At 40.8% G+C, this 18,692-nt stretch overlaps 1 protein-coding gene across 1 annotated transcript in view; it reads left to right on the forward strand.

Moving 5' to 3' along the window:
- The first annotated feature begins 650 nt into the window (after positions 1–650).
- KLB (klotho beta) overlaps positions 651–18,692 on the forward strand; it is a 25,044-nt gene continuing 7,002 nt past the window's right edge. Inside the window, exons 1-3 of the mRNA XM_042469085.1 lie at positions 651–1,555; positions 13,883–14,393; positions 16,136–16,404. Of these exons, the coding sequence (XP_042325019.1) occupies positions 827–1,555; positions 13,883–14,393; positions 16,136–16,404 (1,509 nt within the window). The 5' untranslated portion in view covers positions 651–826. The remainder of the gene's footprint in view (positions 1,556–13,882; positions 14,394–16,135; positions 16,405–18,692) is intronic.

Raw genomic sequence — 18,692 nt, forward strand, 5'->3', positions numbered from 1 at the left:
TCGAAAAGGAGCACCATTTCGGCACTCCTTTTTCGCTGCGCGGGGAAGCCTCGCGGTCTGGCTGCTGGGGCTTCCTTACGCAGCGAATGGCAGTGGCGGGAAAACGGCCCCTTGAGGGCCGTTTGTAACCCACCATTAGGTCTTTTTTGCTCAGACTTAATCCAGCTATGACAGCTAGCCTATACTGGCACACATCTGCTCCTGTGCCAGTGAATCCAAAGAAACAAATAGGTCCTATGTTAAAAGAAGCCAAACCTTACTCATTATAGCACCATAAATTGGTGATTCTTATGTGAAACGTAAGAAACATTTCTGCTGGTTTTTACACCATATAATCACAGATTATTTGTTAAGCAGTGACAGCTTGTTCTTTATTTGGGTAAATTGTGTCAAAAAGGCCATTATCCTCTATTCCCTTTAAATGTAATCAAATCAGCCATTGGCATCATCTGACAGCCAGCTCGTATGACTTCTGTTTCAGACGTTCAGAACATCAGCTAAAGTGTAGTTACTACGTTGATTGTGATGCCTTCATTTTCACTCCGTAGTGAACAGAACAAGTGCATATATCGCAGCAGCCATAAGAAGAGGACCTTGCTGGGTTTACATTGTTTTTTTGTAACTGATTCTAAGTCCTGTAGTTCAAGCTAATCATTAACAGGAGTTTTAACAGCCGCAAGCTTTTTTACTGAAGCTCCGATAAGCCACTACAGCAGTTAGTGGCAAATGAAGACAAGCTATGCAGCAGGGATCCCAGACAGTGAATGGATTTTCATCAGCCTTCAAAAGGAAATGTGATTTTTAGCATATGGTTTGAAAAGACACAATGCCTGCACGACAACTGAAAGGATCTATAGCTTTATGGACACTAGTTTTGATAAAGACAGTTGCTGCGTTTGACAGGAACGGAAAGTCTGTGTGGGAAAGAGACCCTGGCTTAAGTCCGGTGAATGAAACTCAGATGTTCGTACATGACACATTCCCCCAAACATTCCTCTGGGGTGTGGGGACTGGTGCATTTCAGGTGGAGGGCAGCCAGAGGAAAGATGGAAAGGGACTTTCAATATGGGACTATTTTGTCCATTCCGCACCTTCTTCCAGAACAGAGGAGTCCAGTGACAGCTACACTTTCCTGGAAAAAGATCTGTCAGCCTTGGATTTTTTGGGAGTTTCTTCCTATCATTTTTCCATTTCATGGCCAAGGCTCTTCCCCACTGGACTGGCCACAACTGTCAACGAAAAAGGACTCAACTACTACAATAGTCTCCTAGATGCTCTGGTTGACAGACACATCGAGCCTATAGTCACCCTTTTTCACTGGGATTTGCCTTGGGCACTGCAAAAAAAATATGGGGGGTGGAAAAATGAATCTCTGGTGGATATTTTCACTGACTATGCCACTTTTTGCTTCCAAGCATTTGGAGATCGAGTTAAATACTGGATTACAATCCACAACCCTTACCTAGTTGCTTGGCATGGGTATGGCACAGGGATTCACGCACCTGGAGAGAGGGAGGAAAAAGCTGTCTACAGGGTAGGACACAACTTGATCAAGGTACAGTATGGATAGAATTACTCTTAAGAGATCAAGTACGGTATTACTGCCGCACATAAATGAAGGAAATGCATTACAAGAATGTAAGGTGACACAAGAAGGTTGAGGCAGGGATGCTTATGCATACAGTCTTTGTAAATAAGTAAAATTTCTTACTTTCTTCTCGTCTAAAAATCCTAACAAAAAACAAACGACTGATTTTGCCTTTGTTGGTATAACTACTGCACCAACTCATTGTTGTTGTTGTTGTTATGTGCCTTTGAGTCCTTTCTGACTTATGGAGACCCTAAGGCAAACGTATCACAGTTTTCTTGGCAAGACTTGTTCAGGGGGGTTTACCCTTGCCTTTCTCTGAAGCTGAGAGAATGTGGCTTGCCTGTGGTACACTAAAAGTAAAATGAAAGAGCAAATGAAAGCATGACAGCCTAAACTGAACAAGTTATCTATGTAGCCCAGTTTTGTCTTGTTTGAAAGCAGTTTCTTCCTTATTTTTCCCTTGCTACCTGATGATGATGATGATGACGACGACGATGACTTTGGTGGCAATACCAAAAGACTGAATGTGAGTCCTTTAGGATAAAAAGCATGAGCTGTTCTACTCAACCCTATTCTTCTCCCCTAGAACTGAAGACTTTCAGGCTCTACCTTTCATTTGGCAATTTAAGCATTACCACAAGTAGCAATCCTTACCAGAGAGGATGTGTAATTGAATTCTGTGGGTCCTATCTCTCAGAAATACTTAACATCACATATGATGTTATGTTTCACAGCAACTTGAAAGTGCTCAGAGTGAGAAAAATGTTCAAATTAAGAATATATATATGAAGAACAAGAATTGTATAATAATCTTTGGTTACATATAGAAATCATTAATAGGGAAGTGGATAATGAAATCAGAACATGAAAATATATAAAGAAATATGTATGAAGTAGAAAATGGGAAAAGATATAGCTGACCTCATAGGAAATTACAAGGAGAAAGAGAAAGGTAATTAATTGGATTGTAAAGTGAAATTAACCAGGAAGAATTGAGTTATAGATAACATTAGTCGAATAAGCTTGATGGATATAAAGGGTGTATGTTTGTACCTGTTTGTGTATTGTGATGTAAGTATATTATGTGTTATATTTTTATATGGGGGCTTGTTATTTGTATATATTTATGTATTTTAATCTAATAAAAGTTTTGTTTAATTTTAAACGTGCTTAATTTCAATTGGCTTGTGCCCTTGATTGTTGTTGCTCTACCAGAAAGTTAGTGCTTCCTTCTAGTCTTCTTTTGCTTGGTTCAATAATAACACCCTACATATGCTGAGACTATTTGGTTAGCATAAAAATCACATTAAACACTCATAGATGAGGCAAATGTAGCTAGTCAGAGTAACCATAAATAAGGAATAATTAAACAATGCCTCCTAGCTTGATAAAATCAAATTACGAATAGTGGCTACTACACTGAGCTAACAAGGTTACCAAGTTCTTTTTAACTGCTTGAAGAGAAACATCCTTTATGCCAATATTTAAGAACTTCATAATGACGTCAAACCACTTCTATTTCCAGCAGTTCAATTTATTAACAGCGGCTTAATTTATTAGGGTACCTAGCTCTTCTTTACTGCACTGAGTTGTACAACCAAATTTTATTATTGACTTTAGTGAAAACACAGACCTTATTCCGTTACATAGCAATGGCAATTTAACCAGTGGTGGGGAATAATGGGAGCTGCAGTCTATTAACTTTTAGAAGACAACACATTCTCCATCCCTGCCTTAAATGTGCTACAAAAATATCACCTTTTAAATTCAAGGAAGATTGTGACATAATATGCCAAGAAACTGGAATAACTCATATATAAAATCTTTTCTATTTTTTGTTGAGCTGACCAATCCAAGCAGGCTTTGTATAAAACAAGTTTTCCTGCTAAGTACCTGCATGTCATAAGCACTGGAATTAAAATTACCATATTGAAATCAAATCTAATGTTTTTTTAAAATTTTATTTGGTGTGCATTGGGGTAGTCTTATACGACGACTATATACCAAAATATATTTTAACTGGAAAAGTTGGGGGTCATCTTATACGCCCAGTCGTCTTACACGCTGGAAAATATAGGGTATGTGCTAAAATGTCAGTTACACTGGAGTTATATACTTCTGGAAGGATGGAGGAGTAGACTGGGACAATCTATGAGGTGCTTGCACTTGCGTGGAACTGCTTTTACTGCAGAATTAACGCAGTTTGATGCCACATTAACTACCATGGCTCATTGCTATAGAATTCTGGGATTTATAATTTTGTGAGATATTTAACTTGTCAATCAGCTCTGATGCCACGACAAACTACAAATCCCAGGATCCCATAGGATGGAGGCATAGCAGTTAAAGCAGCATCAAACTGCATTAATTCTGCAGTGTGGCAGCAGCCTGTATGTACCTGTATGTACATTCAAGTTGCCTGTTGACTTATGGTAATCCCATTAATTTCACGACATTTTCTTAGTCAAGGAATACTCAAGAGGTGGTTCTGCCATTTTCTTCCTCTGAAATATAGCCTACAACACCTGGTGTTTGTTGGCAATCTTAAAGAATTATGAACACTTAACAACTGTAAAAATCTTTGCCTTGCAATCAGATCTGCAGAAATAACTAGCCCTTGAAAAATCTTCGTAGGTTAGCCATTTGACACAAACAAATAGCTTGAAAGGGGCAGGAGAACAAGGCCAGCCACTCATCCAGGTAACTAGATACATCATCATTTTGTTGAACTGATAGTTGTAGGCAAATGGCTAATCATTATAGTTCTCTGGCAGACGGGTGTAAATATTTGAAAATAAAATTATAATTTTTTGGAATTTTTTCCAAGCAGAAGCTGTAGAATACATACCAAGGGGAGCAGCAATGGAGGGTTGGCTTACGTTACACCTGGCCATAGCATTTGCAAATCAAGTGATGATTTCCTGGTGTGGAATCAATCACAGATAAACCACTTACACCACTCACTTTTTTTGTTATTCAGGTATAAGTCATTAAATAACATTCAGGGATGGAAAGACCTCCTCTCACCCAGACTGTGTATGTCTAGGGTTGCCATAACTGAGGACCTCCAAACCAGGACAAATGTAGGACAAGCTTTGAAAATGTAGGACTTTTTAAAAAATTCCTGGCCAGGAAATAAAAAAAAAGGTCCTACATTTTAAAACCTTGTCCTCCTCCTCCTCCTCCTCAGCTTGGGAGGAAGCCTCGGCCTCCTCTCAGGCCGAGAAGGGGCACGGGGGCCGCTTGGCATCACGGCGATCACTGTGGTGCCAAGCAGCCTCCTCCTCCCTCCTTGGGAGGAAGCCTAGGCCTGCTCTCAGGCCGAGAAAGGGCACAGGGGCCGCTTGACATCGCGGCGATCGCCGCAGTGCCAAGCAGCCTCCTCCTTCTCCTGGCTTGGGAGGAAGCCTAGCCCTGCTCCCAGGTCGGGAAAGGGTGCGGGGGCTGCTTGGCATCACGGCGATTGCCGCAGTGCCAAGAGGCCTCCTCCTCCTCCCGGCTTGAGAGGAAGCCTAGGCCTGCTCCCAGGCCAGGAAAGGGAGCGGGGGCCGCTTGGCATCGTGGCGATTGCCGCGGTGCCAAGCGGCCTCCTCCTCCTCCCCGGCCTCATGGAGGCCTTGGAGGACCCCGCGATTGTGGAGCCACGTCCAAGGCCTCGCTGTGGCCTGGGAGGGAGCGTCTCCGCGGCCAGAGCGCCGACTGCAGAGAGCGCTCCCAGGCCTCAGCAAGGCCTTGGAGGGCCCCGCGGCGCACGCGGGGGCAGAGGTGGCTGCGGGTGGTGCCATCCCGGTCTTGGTGCCAAATTGGACCGGGACCGGGACAGCACCGCCCAAAGCGGGATTGCCCCGCCTACAGGCATTATATGGCATCCCTATGTATATCAGAGAGAGTGCAGAAGAGTGCAATATTAAATTTCATGGGCAAAGGTGAAGCCTTTTGTGGCACAGAAGAAGCCCTGGTGGTGCAGTGGTTAAATGCCAGTACTGCAGCCGCTAACTCACAGCCACAAGGTTGTGAGTTCGAATCAGCCAGGGGCTCCAGGGTCGACTCAGCCAGGCATCCATCTGCGGTCACTAAAATGAATATTGAGCTTGTTAGGGACAATTACCTTACACGTTGTAAACCGCTTAGAGACTGCTTAGTTCAGTATGAAGCAGTATAGAAATTAGCTGCTATTGCTGTGATGTGGCAGGGAGAAAAACAGCTAGATCAGCCAAATTCTAAACATTCACCTCAGCTCAGGTGTCAGCAATAGCAGCAGGTGCATTTGGCAACTCACCTGACTGATTTTTTTTAGGTTAACACACAGTTAAGCCACCCTTAGGCAGAGTGAAGCAGATAGCGCAAAAAATAGCTTTTGCAAATCATGAAAGGGCCAAAAAATGTTGGCTGTTTACAACGTTGTATTGTTTTTCTTGTATTTTTACTGCCGGGAAAGGAGAAAGATGTTGGTGGGATTTTCTGCTATATGCCAACATAACTTGATTGGCATTAGCTATCAGCCATTCATATCCATGAATTCTTTATCCACAGATTCAACCAGCCATGGCTCTAAAATATTCCCCAAAGATATTAATTCCAAAAAACAAATCCTGATTTTGCCATTTTATATAAGGGACACCATTTCACTACACCACTGTATTTAATGAGATCTGAGCATCCATAGAAGTTGGTATCCAGGGGGGTACTGAGACCAAACCCCAGCAGATACCAAGGATCTACTATGTTTTGACTTTGCTGTGAAGGGGCTTTATTTGCAACCCAGCTGGCCTCAAGCAACAAAACTTTGAGGGACTGGCCTTGGTGAAATGCTAGTAGAATGTATTACCCTGAAATATTGCAATCTCTTTAAAAGACATGTCTCAGTTGGGAATGCAACTTCCTTTCCTTCTTGGGTGGTGTGGTTTTTTCCATGATCCAGTTAGAACTGCTTAGAGTCCCTCTGTATAGCAACCTAAGATGCTGTGTTCTCTTTTGGCTATCTGCTGTTCATGAATAAAGGTTTTCCAAGTTACACTGTCTTCTGCAGAATCCATATCTTAGCGCAGACAAGTTGGAAGGACATCTCACCCATTAAAGCCTCTACAGAACTAAATGAGGAAATTTCACACCTGTATTTTACTTTTTATCATGAACTCTCATGTTTTGATCTTTATTTGGACTCAGTTCATGGGGTTTACTACACCTGTCGACACAGATAAGAATTGTTTTGCCAACATCAGCTGAACAAGTCAGCTGGACTTTTTCCTAATGGTTTACTTTCTTGCAAGACAGAGTAATTCAATTTCTTTTATTAACTCATGTCCTTCATTATACTGATAATTTTTTAAAAGTTGCTAAATAATAACATCAATCTGAATCCATTTAGGTATTATTAAAAATGCTTAGTTAAAATAATATGAATTAAAATATTTGCAAGTGTACTTTTAAGTAGGAGTATTTGATATTAGTCTAAATTTAAATATTAGTTTCCAGATTTAGACACTATACCTCTATGGATGCAGCCTAGAATTGCATTGGCCTTTTTAGCTGCTACATCACACTGTTGACTCATGTTCAACTTGTGTTCTACTTGGACTCCTAGGCGCGTTACAGACTGCCCATTTGGGGCGGCCTGTAAGTGGCTCTTTCCCCGCTGTATCGGGGCCTAAGCTGCCACAACGGCAGCCTCCTAGACCCCGATCTGCCGCTTTCCAGGCCGTGGGGAAGCGGCAAAAAGCTGCTTCCCCACGACCTGGAAAGGAGTGTCCTTGGGGCTTCAAGGCCCAAGGACACCCGGCAACAGCAGGGAGGAGGAGAAAGGGGCCACTCGGCCCTTTCTCCTCTGCGTTGCTGGCGCAGCCATCTAAAGGCTGCGCCAGCAACGCAAACCTCAGAAGGAGCTCCGTTTCGGAGCTCCTTCTCATGCCGCAGAAAGGGCGCTGTAGGCGCCCTAACATGGCGTGATGACGTCATGTCCGCACCGCCTCGTTTGGAAGCGGCGCGTTCGTGACATCGTAATGGCGGCCCCCCGTGTGGAACAGGTGCTGCCATTTTGTATGGACTGGGTCTGTACTAGGGTTAGGGGCGTCAGGAAGTGACGGCCCTTTCTAATCCTAGTACGTCCCCAGGAGGTACTTTTATGCCCGTTTGTAACAGGCCCTAGATCCCTTTCACACATAGTCTCATTCAGCCAGGTGTCCTCCATTAAACACATTGATTTGGTGTTAAGTGTGGTGCCATTTACTTGTATTCATCCTCAAGCAGCAAAATGTCTTGGGTGGGCCCTGGCCAATACAGCGAATATTCCCCTTTGTGATATTTTCCAATTATTGGGGTGGCAGTTCAGATTATGATGATGGTTGGAATCAGGTATATGTAATTCACATCTCTCTGAAATGAGGGGAAGCAAAGCTATTATTCCTCTCTCCGGTAAAAGGCTGCAGGTGCTTCAGAATTTATTTCCCCCAGTTTCCCTGAAAGTATTCATATAGTCTCTCTCCCAGCTGAGCTTGCAATGTGAGACAGGAGGAGAGTGCTAGCAGATTTGCAGAGATAAGGAACATTGTCCAAAGCAAGGTTGGGCAACTATGACTCTCCTTCACCACTGACTCTGCCAGCTATGCCAAAATACAGTGGCGCACTCTGTTTGAACACCATAGTGATAAAGCACGAGGGAATAATAACTTTCTCAAATTATTAATTTTTTTAAAGCACAAGACAACAATATGTGTAAATCAGATTGGTTTTATTTTCCAGGTGTTCTTACTATGGTAGAATACTGTTAAAATCTGAGTTATCTAGTAACCATTGGAGTTACTAAAAGTTGCCTGCCTAATCCATGGTACTTTGCTGACCTTTTGACAATTGGAAAAGCATTGTCTTGAATAGCTCTTTGGCTTAATTAGGCTGAAAGGTAGACGTTGGTTAACTAACAGTATCACTTGATCCTCTAGTTTCTCTTGCACAATACGGAAAGTAATTCAAAACAATCTTTTCCGTATGCCCAAGATGTTATCTGTGGTCAGTCCTAAACAACTGTTGGAATGATTCACTAACAATTGTCATGTTGGGAGTGAAAAAGTATTTTGCAAGGGTTTGGAGACTTGGTAAAAATGTAAAGATTTTATATTGCAGGGAATATATTTTTAAATGCTCACCTAGTCCATACCTCCTTTTCAGTATTTAAAAATTAAAAGTCACATTCTAGAGGAGTAAATATAGGCTCCATACAGACAGGCCAAAGTAAAGCTGCTTTGGGTCACTTTGGAGGTATGCTGTTTAAGTGATGCATGCATCCTAAGAGTCCAGAAGCTGCGCCAAACTAACAACTAAGGCCTGGAGCATGGCTTTGGTGCAGCTTCTGGACTCTTAGGATGCATGCATCACTTAAACAGCATACCTCCAAAGTGACCCAAAGCAGCTTTATTTTGGCCTGTCTGTATGGGGCCATAGCTAGAGCACACACCTTCTTTGAAAAATGATTACCTTCTGAAGTACAAGGAAAGGCTTACTAGTTTTTAAATATATAAAGTATAAATCAATATTGATAATAGCTGAATTGACAGAATAATAAATAATTAATTTCAGATTAACAGTAGAATTATGTATGTATAAACTCTTTTAAATATAAACTAGATGCAAGAGCTAGCCAAAGACATTTGGCATCCTGGGGCACAGTAGCAAATTGCAACTCTCTCCACAGAATCTTGGTACATTTTTTCTAAGGTCAGCCAATTTATTTTGGAGATGTTCGCAAAATTGGCTTACAATTTAAAAGAATAATACAATTAAAAACATACAAAAGTGAGCACTAAAATAGAATTAAATTATTGCAGTATTAAAACATATCACTCATTGAAAGAATACAAGGACAACAAGGAGGGGGCCATTCTGACCTCCTTGGGAAGTGAGTTCCAGAGTTTAGGAGCAGCCACTAAGAAGTCCCTCTCTCATGTACCCACCAACCATACTTGGGTCTCTCCTGATCATCTCAGAGCCCTGGTCAGTTTATACAGGGAGATACCATCTGCCAAATAGCCTGGACATGAACTATACAGTATAGGGTTATATTGGTCATAACCAGCTCTTTGAATTGTGCCTGGAAAGGGACTGGCAACCAGTGGAGCTGTTTCAACAGAAGTATTGTGTGGTCTCTGTAACCAGTTAACAATATTGTTATAATCCAATCTAGGATTATTGGAATAGGATTATCAAAGCTGTTAGAGGAAAACTGCCATCAACCCCTGCAACTATACTGCTAAGATATATTAAAGATCTGGTTGCCTATAAATTGTGATATGATGGTAGCATGTGTGTTAATGGCAGAAGGACTTTGCTAGGGAAAGCTTGGCAAACAGCTCATTACACTTTCAACTGATCAATGGAAAAAGGAAATAATAGGTTATCAAGCTGGTAAACAAAATTACCAGTTATAAATTGTTCTAACATGGAGGGACCCAATATAGACTTTTAAAAAATATTTATGAACTACTGGAATAGAGACTAGTGGATGCAGGAACTTTGGATATATTAAATATGTGATAACATTTATATATTGCAAGAACTTCTAAAGATGGATTAAAATTTTTAATAGTTCTACAAACATTTTAAACATTTTAACCCTACACATATCTTATACACACACGTGTGTGTATGTGTATATTGCATATTGACTTATGTCAACCCCATGAATTTGAATCTGAGTATTTTTTGTCTGTATTTTCCAATAGGAAAATTGATGGCAACTTGTTAGTAATGAGTAGCTCAGAAGGTTATCATTCTGCACTGCACTAATAGTAACAAGTAGATGGCCTCTTAAGCAATAAGATTAATAAAGTAATTAATAAAGTAACTAGTTAATTTAAAAAGTAAAGTGTTGCTGCTGTTGTTGTGTGCCTTCAAGTAAATTCCAATTTAGGGAGACCCTAAAGGGGAACCTGTCATGGGGTTTCTCAACAAGATTTGTTTACAGGGGGGTTGCCATTGCCATCCTCTGATGAAAATGTAGCTTGTCCAAGATTATCTAGTGGCTTTGCTATGTCGAAGCAGACTTGAGGTCCACGGTCTTGAATATTCATGGAGGGGTGACCTCCATTCTTTTCAATGGGCACGCCCCCACAGCTCACACCCTGCACACGCTTGTGTGTATGTGCCCCATTCAAGCCTATGGGGCTTGAATATAGGTGAGTCTCTGTTTTTTTTTGTGGGGAGGAGATCCAGAATGGATTCCCACGAAAATGGAGGGCCAACTGTAGTCTCCTAGAGTCCTAGTCCAACATTCATACTGTTAGATCATATTGTTTGTTAGTTTACCCATATTTGAAATAGATATACAGTAATTAAATGTAATGTAGTGCAGTTATTTTTTTTATTAATGTTTTTGAAATGTGTTGCTGCATTAATGCCATCATGCTTAAGGAAAAGTGTATAATTATGAACACTTGCTCAACATATGTTGTAATATTTTAGAAACTAATATTTGTTCAAGCGTGCATTCTAGCCTACTCTAAGAACTCCCTTACGGCTTTATATTAACCAATTTAGCATTGTACATTGACTTGCATGATAAGAGGAAAATGTGCAGAAAGGGGTATGTATCTAAGAGGAGTAATTATTAATTGTACCTCTGCTATTGATTGTATCTCCACTATCTTTTTAGCCTTACCTTTTAGCCTTGATCCTCAAGGTGTAAAATGGATGAAGTATTAAGTAGTAAGTAACTGCAGAAACAATAAAATGTTGCCACAGACCACTTTATTCTCCTTTTCCTCTAAAGTGGAGGAGAGTATTATTCCATTTTATCTTTACACCAATCCTGTAAGTATGGTATGCTCAGAGCCAGCCCCAAGTGCCATGACTGATATGATTAATCCGTATGTGGATGATGCTAGCATCTCCCTTTCCCTCCATTTCAAAGGTTAATGTTAGAGTCTAGACCTTGAACAAATGTTCTCACCTAGATAGTGGCATTGAAAAAAATAATAAAACAGCTGATACTAGATCACTGCATATTGTCATTCCAAAGTGTTTCCCAAGGTTGACACCTCTGTTCTGCCATTATAGCTAGCTAGTCTTGCTTTTGGGAGGAGACATACTACACTATTAAGAGTGAAATGATGTCTGATCAGAGTTGGTACGCAGGGTCATTGGCGATGTAACTCAGAAGAGCATTTCCCAATGTCTGTCAGCATTTTTGCTGTATTTAAAGAGATGTCCACTTCATCCCACAGCAAAGATACAGGGCTCAGAGACAAGGTAAATTCCAGGGGATCTGACAAGCGCCTTTATCTAAGGGGGAGAGGTCATATTGCCTCACTTAAGACAAACATATTTGAAAGCCCTCCTTTACCCAAGACCTTATAAACAAAATACTCTTCATCCCATTACCAATATTGTTTCACTTTTTATGTGCCCTTGTTTTTGCAGAGATCACAGTGTTTGGCGTCACTGATAGCTTGTCCAAACAATGCAGTTGAATAAAATGCAAAACCCAGAGCTTGGAATTAACTAGTTAATTAAATACGATTTTCCAGTTGTTTTAAAAAATATTTTATTTAAACAAAATGTAAAACATACACAAGAATCTTGACAAAAAAAGAAAACATACACTAATAAAGAAAAATAAAATAAAAAGAACAAGGACATTTACAACTTTACATACCACAAAACATTTGTTTGGTTATCTTAAACATTTTCCAATCGTATATTTAAACATTTTATATCACCAGTTGTTTGATTATCTTCAAATTTGGTCCCTAAAAGTATCTTTCTCTTTCAAAACCCTTTCTATCTTCTTCCTACCAAATCTCTTCTCAAGAAATTTCCTTCCATACTCTTCCATACATACAATTTTCTAGTTGTTTTGATCATCTTGCTAGGTTCCCCAGTTGATGCTGAGTGAAGAAATATGTTTTTAGTGAGTTTGATTGTTAGAAGCCATTAGAATTTGTTAGGGTAAGTGTCAAATTCAGTGAAAGAAGAAGCATTGATGGATTGAGAGAAGTAGTATTAGGGCTGGGGGAAATGCGTGGCTTTGCTTTTAGGCATGCTAGAAAGAGAGGTTTCTAGAGCCCAGGTCAAATCAGAAGAGACAACATTGAATGAATGGAAAAAGGGGGTGGGGATAAAGGGAGATTTACACTGCAGAAATAATCCAAGTTGACATCACTTTAACTGCCCTGGCTCAATGCTGTCAAATTCTGGGAATTATACTTCGTTGTGGCATCAGAGCTCTCTGACAGAGAAGGCTAAAAGTCCACAGTTCTCAGAATTCCCTGGCATTGAGCCATAGCAGTTAAAGTGGTGTCAACCTGGATTATTTCTGCAGTGCAGACACAGGCTTAGAATGGAGTGGAGGTGGGGTGGGTGAAATGGAGGGAGAGATTTGTGTGAAGACCAAAGGCCTGGATTTCTTTTGTTGCTTGGCATCTCTATTGCACTTCTTCTCTCTGTTTCTCTCTCTCTCTCCTCACCCATCATACCACCTTTTTGTTCTTTTTCCTACTTCTCTCCTTTTAATTATACAATTAGGGTAAGATTAATGCAGAAAATAGAGGACTTGTCAGATATCTGGTAATTTAAATTGAAGATGCCACAGATTGAATTTAAGATCCCTGACTCCTATGTGCAAAACATGTGCTTTAGCACTGATCTTTGCAGACCAAGCCACTGCAATGTCTTTTGTGTTCCTTGATTCGTGTTTGAACACTGCTTTTGGTGGTCCCTATGTAGACGTGTCCACAGCTGCATGGTATGCAATAAACAGCTGCATGGTATGCAATAAACACCCACATTTGCAAATTGGAAGGACTACCTGCCACAGTGAAATCCAAATCTTCAAGGTACCATGAGAGACAAGGGTCTCTCTTGTCCTTCGCTGAACGCAGCATTTGCTGGATTTTCTTTGTCGGTTTGTAAACCATTTGAAGGTTGTGTTTCCTCACCCGTTTCCCTATTCTGTCTGTGACTCCTTTAATGTATGGTAAAAAATACCTTCCCTTTGGGTGGTTGTTTGTTTTCACTCCTCTGGGTTTTTCTAGGTCTGGCAGCCCTTCTGATGTCTAAGCTACTTCTCTGAACAAGTCTTGCCAAGAAAACCCTTTGATAGGGTTGCCTTTGGGTCTCCATAAGTCAGAAATGACTTGAAGGAACACAACACAAAGGTTTTTCTGTGTTGAACAGCCAATTTTGTTGTTTGCTTCAAACTATGTAACCTTTGGTAATTGATCTTCCACTTGCCTTGGTGGGGCGGGGTAATATAACAATCTTTTGAGAATGTTTTTATTTATATCTTACTATTTTCCTTTCTAGGCGCATGCAAAAGTCTGGCACACTTACAACAACGATTTTCGACCACAACAGAAAGGATTTTTATCAATAACATTGGGATCCCACTGGATTGAACCTAACAAATTCAAGGACAGTTCTGACATTACAAAATGCCAGCTGTCCATGCAAAAAGTGCTAGGGTGGTTTGCCAGACCAATACATGGGGATGGAGATTATCCAGAAGAGCTGAAGAATGAACTCGCCTCTGTCTTATCAAATTTTACCCACACAGAGAAAAACCAAATTAAAGGGACTGCTGACTTTTTTGCATTTTCCTTTGGCCCAAATAATTTTAGACCACCAAGTAAACTTCCCAGAATGGGGCAAACTTTCTCACTCAACCTGAGGCAAGTTCTGAACTGGATTAAATTGGAATATAACAATCCTAGAATCCTGATTGCAGAAAATGGATGGTTCAGTGATGGCCATGTAAGAACAGAAGATACCACCATCATCTACCTAATGAAGAATTTTATCAATGAGGTCTTACAAGGTTGGTAAACCTGTTTGATGTTTGAAAGCCCTTAAGAGAGTTGAAAGAATATGGTTCAAACTAGACTGCATGGAAAGTCTAAGGATGCTTCCACATGAGGCTTTTATTATGCAATTGCACAGCTTCATTCACAAAATTTTGTGAGAGATCCAGATTAGAAAATATGTTATAAAGCTTGCACAAAAACCCAAATCAATATAAAATACAGCCAGCACTGCATATCTGCAGATTATTCATCCACAGATACAACCATCCATGGCTTGAAAATATCAAATATATATGTGTGTGTGTGTGTGTGTGTTTCAAAAAGCAAAGCTTGATTTTTCCATTTTATATAAGGGACACTATTTTATTATACTATTGTATTTAATGGGACTGCAACATCCATAGATTTTGATATCCAAGGGAGGTCCTGGAAGCAAACCTCAATGGATACCAAGGGCCCACTGTACAATATTTTCCACATGGAAAAATAGTTGTGCAAACTAAATAACAGTGACTAGAAAGCAAATGCTTGTTGTATAAGTCATTTTGCTATTATGCTCTGAATTGTTAATAAAGTCTAATGAGCTGTGATACCTTTCCAAACTCGAGGGGGAAACTGTTGACTTGAAAAATGCTCTGATGAAGCGCTGAACGTCTGTTTCAGAGCTGAGAGAATGAATTTTTACACACAGCTGTAGATGCACCAAAGTGAGTCCACCTGGATGCAAGTGTGTTTGTTGTACATACATGGAAAGTATTCCTTGTACATGTGCAATGCTTTAGCATGTGTGTGAAGTATTAGTATTAGGATTTTGCAGGATTTCAGCATATTCTGTTCTTTGGATGCTTAAACTGTGTCCCTAAATGTTCAAATGCAATGCTAGACAGTTGTGGATTCAAGGGTGGGGGGGGGATTATTTGGGGAAGGCAATGCCCTCATTTGCGTCTCTCTGTCACTATGCTCCTGGTTCATGGTTGGAAGTCTCCGTCTGGCAGCACATTAAGAGGGGTATATCCCTGGAAGCCAGAATGACTAGACTGAGACTGTTGTACTTTGATCACATTATGAGGAAAAATGAATAATTAGAAAAGCCAATGATGCTAGGAAAGGTGTAAGGCAGTAGAAAGAGAAGAAGACTACATGCTAGAATGGTTAGACTCAATCAGAGAGGACATGGGCCTGGGCCTACAGGACTTGAGCAGAGAGGTTGAGGACAGGGGGTCTCGGAGATGTCTCATCCACAGGATTGCCAGCAGTCAAAGTTGACTTGAGAGCAGTTAATGGCAACAAATGATGTTAATGGTGTCTTTGAATCTATCTGTGTACGTTTTTAAGATTGCAAATAGCATTAGCTTTGTGCAGGAGAAAGCTGAGAAGCAAGAGACTCACACTGCTTTATCAAGCTATAAATGCAGGATTCTACAAGGTGGAGTTGAAATTACAATATTTAAAGTAGTATCAAACTTCTATAATGTTATAGCATAGTTACACTTGGAGAGAGAGGTGGGCAGAAGGAGGAAATAGTGTACACATCACACCTATGTGTCCCAAATAGATTAATGTATACCTCAATTATCAAATCTGTTTTTCATAACTAAGCTAGATGGCAATGGGTGAATTGTCTGAGGAGATACAAAACAGCTTCCCACATTAAAGTAAAATGCTCCAAAACCATGTTCCTGCACACATCTGTAATGTATCTCAGATTATAATTTCACATATATAATCTTTCAAAATGTTTATTTTCTCCATGCAGCTATAAAATATGATCAAATTGACGTATTTGGTTACACAGCGTGGTCCCTCCTTGATGGATATGAATGGCAAAAAGGCATAAGCAACAGACGGGGATTATTTTATGTTGATTTCAATAGTAAAGAAAAAGAGCGCATTCCCAAGACATCTGCACTTTATTACAAGCAAATAATACGGGAGAATGGCTTTCCTTTGAAGGAATCTACCTCAGCTTTGCACAGTCAGTTTCCCTGTGACTTCTCCTGGGGTGTGACAGAATCAGTTATTAAGGTAAGCACCATCATTTTGCATTTTGGGGATCCAGTGAACTAACCAACAACATGGAGAATCTTTTGACATGTCGAACATTATATATTCAGCATCCCCAAATCCTTTGTGACCTATATTAAAGATAAACTGGGTCCTGAATGCTGGGATTCTATAATGATATTTGTTTATATAATTAACTAAAGCCCTATAATAACCATTATCTGGCCAGTTCACAGAGCAGTTATACCCTTAAAATCCAACATTTCTCCTCCCAAAATGATTAAAAATAACAAATATATTACTGAGGTGCTAAGACTATAACATATTTTAAAGGCCTAAGTGGATAACAAAGCTTCTTGCCTGGTGTTGAAAATGACATCAAGATGGCAACGCTCTCTTAGATGTCTGTAACCAAGGGGCCATTCACCTCTTTTAAGAGACATTTTAAATAAAGCTTTCACTTTATTTAATGGGGACAAATAGAGCAAGGCCCTCTGAAGCAGAACCTGGGCAAGTTACTCTTTGGACTACTGTACCCAAAACGACCTCCAACCTCAGACGGATTTTCAAATCACTGTCAAAGTCTGGGGGTTGTGGTCTAGAAAAATCACTTTTCTGAGCTATTCTCTGATGGGAGCCTGATGTTCAGGTAAGCACATAAAAGAGAAAGCAGATCATTGGAGAACCTGGTCCCATGCTTTTTAAAGTTTAAAACCAGAATTTTAAATTGAATGGAAAATATTTATCTGTTTAATATATTTCTCCCTGGTCTTTCTGCCTAACAAGAGACTTCCACTGTAGCTGACAAAACCACAAGATTAACTCGCTACAACAAAATTCTTTTTAGGTTCCAAAGAAGGGAAAATAAATCTATAGAATCATATAATCATACAATATCTATATACAGTGCTCAGTTCTTGGATTCACTTTCTACTTCTTATATGTTGCACTGTGGACAGAGCTGGGTCAAGGGTGGAGAATGGACTTGAGAAAGCATGTTTTCTACTAGCCAAAGCCAGATAGCTGCAAATATTTTCATCTCCGTGAATAGAGATAAGGCAACCTGCATCTCCCAACTCTTCTTGATAGCAGTAACCTCTTTTCTCACTGCACAATGGTAGCAGTTTGATACTACTTTAACTGTCATAGTTGTATCCTGTACAATCCTGGGGTTTATAGTTTGGGGAGCCACTCCAGCTAAGAAGTCTAAATACATCTCCCTAAACCATACATCCCAGGGTTCCATAGGATGATGCCATGGCAGTTATAGGGGTGTCAAAGTGCTATACTGTACTTGTATAACATGAAAAGAGGCCTCATTATTGCTGCTTTCTCTAGCTTAACACACAGCTTGGTTTTCACTCTTCACAGAAGAATCATAAAGTTCCATCAGAAACCAGAGAAAGTAATATTTTGGCTATTCTGGTCCCAAGCCATTAAATGCTTTCAAGGTTAAAACAGGACTTTAATGGATGCTGAAATAGTGCCGATGATAAAGCGTATGTGCCTCATGATGCAAAATCCGAGACCCAGTTAATAATCTCATGGTTTGATTTTGGAACAGCTGGCATTTCTAGATCATTTGTAAATGGACTCTTATATAATAGGATTTATTTATATGCCGCCCAATCACTGGGAATCTGGGCGACTTATAACAGAGGGGATAATAGATGGTTCCCTTCCCTCAGGCTTACAATCTAAAAAGACACGACACAAAAGGAGAAGGGAATGGTGAGGGGGGGAGGGGAATCAGGTCCAGCATTCTTCTCTCCCTCTGAGTCCTGGACCAAGGCAGATGGACTGGAGGGAGGGCTCTTCTTTTTCAGGCTAGCCCTGGTGGAGCTGAGCCTGCCTGGTCAACTCCCTCATAGGCCAGAAGATGACAGCTACAGAGGGAGGAGTCTCTTCTCCAGGCTAGCCCTGATGGAGCTGGGCCTGCCTGGTCAACTCCCTCATAGGCCAGTAGATGACAGTTACGGAGGGAGGAGTCTCTTCTTCCAGGCTAGCCCTGATGGAACTGGGCCTGCCTGGTCAACTCCCTCATAGGCCGGAAGATGACATACGGAGGGAGGAGTCTCTTCTTCCAGGCTAGCCCTGATGGAGCTGGGCCTGGCCTTTTCAACTCCCTCATAGGCCAGAAGATGACAGTTATGGAAGGAAGAGTCTCTTCTTCCAGGCTAGCCCTGATGGAGCTTGGCCTGCCTGGTCAACTCCCTCATAGGCTGGAAGATGACAGTTATGGAGGGAAGAGTCTCTTCTTCTAGGCTAGCCCTGATGGAGCTTGGCCTGCCTGGTCAACTCCCTCATAG

This window comes from Sceloporus undulatus, chromosome 5 (assembly GCF_019175285.1).
Source record: "Sceloporus undulatus isolate JIND9_A2432 ecotype Alabama chromosome 5, SceUnd_v1.1, whole genome shotgun sequence".
Lineage (NCBI taxonomy): Eukaryota > Metazoa > Chordata > Lepidosauria > Squamata > Phrynosomatidae > Sceloporus > Sceloporus undulatus.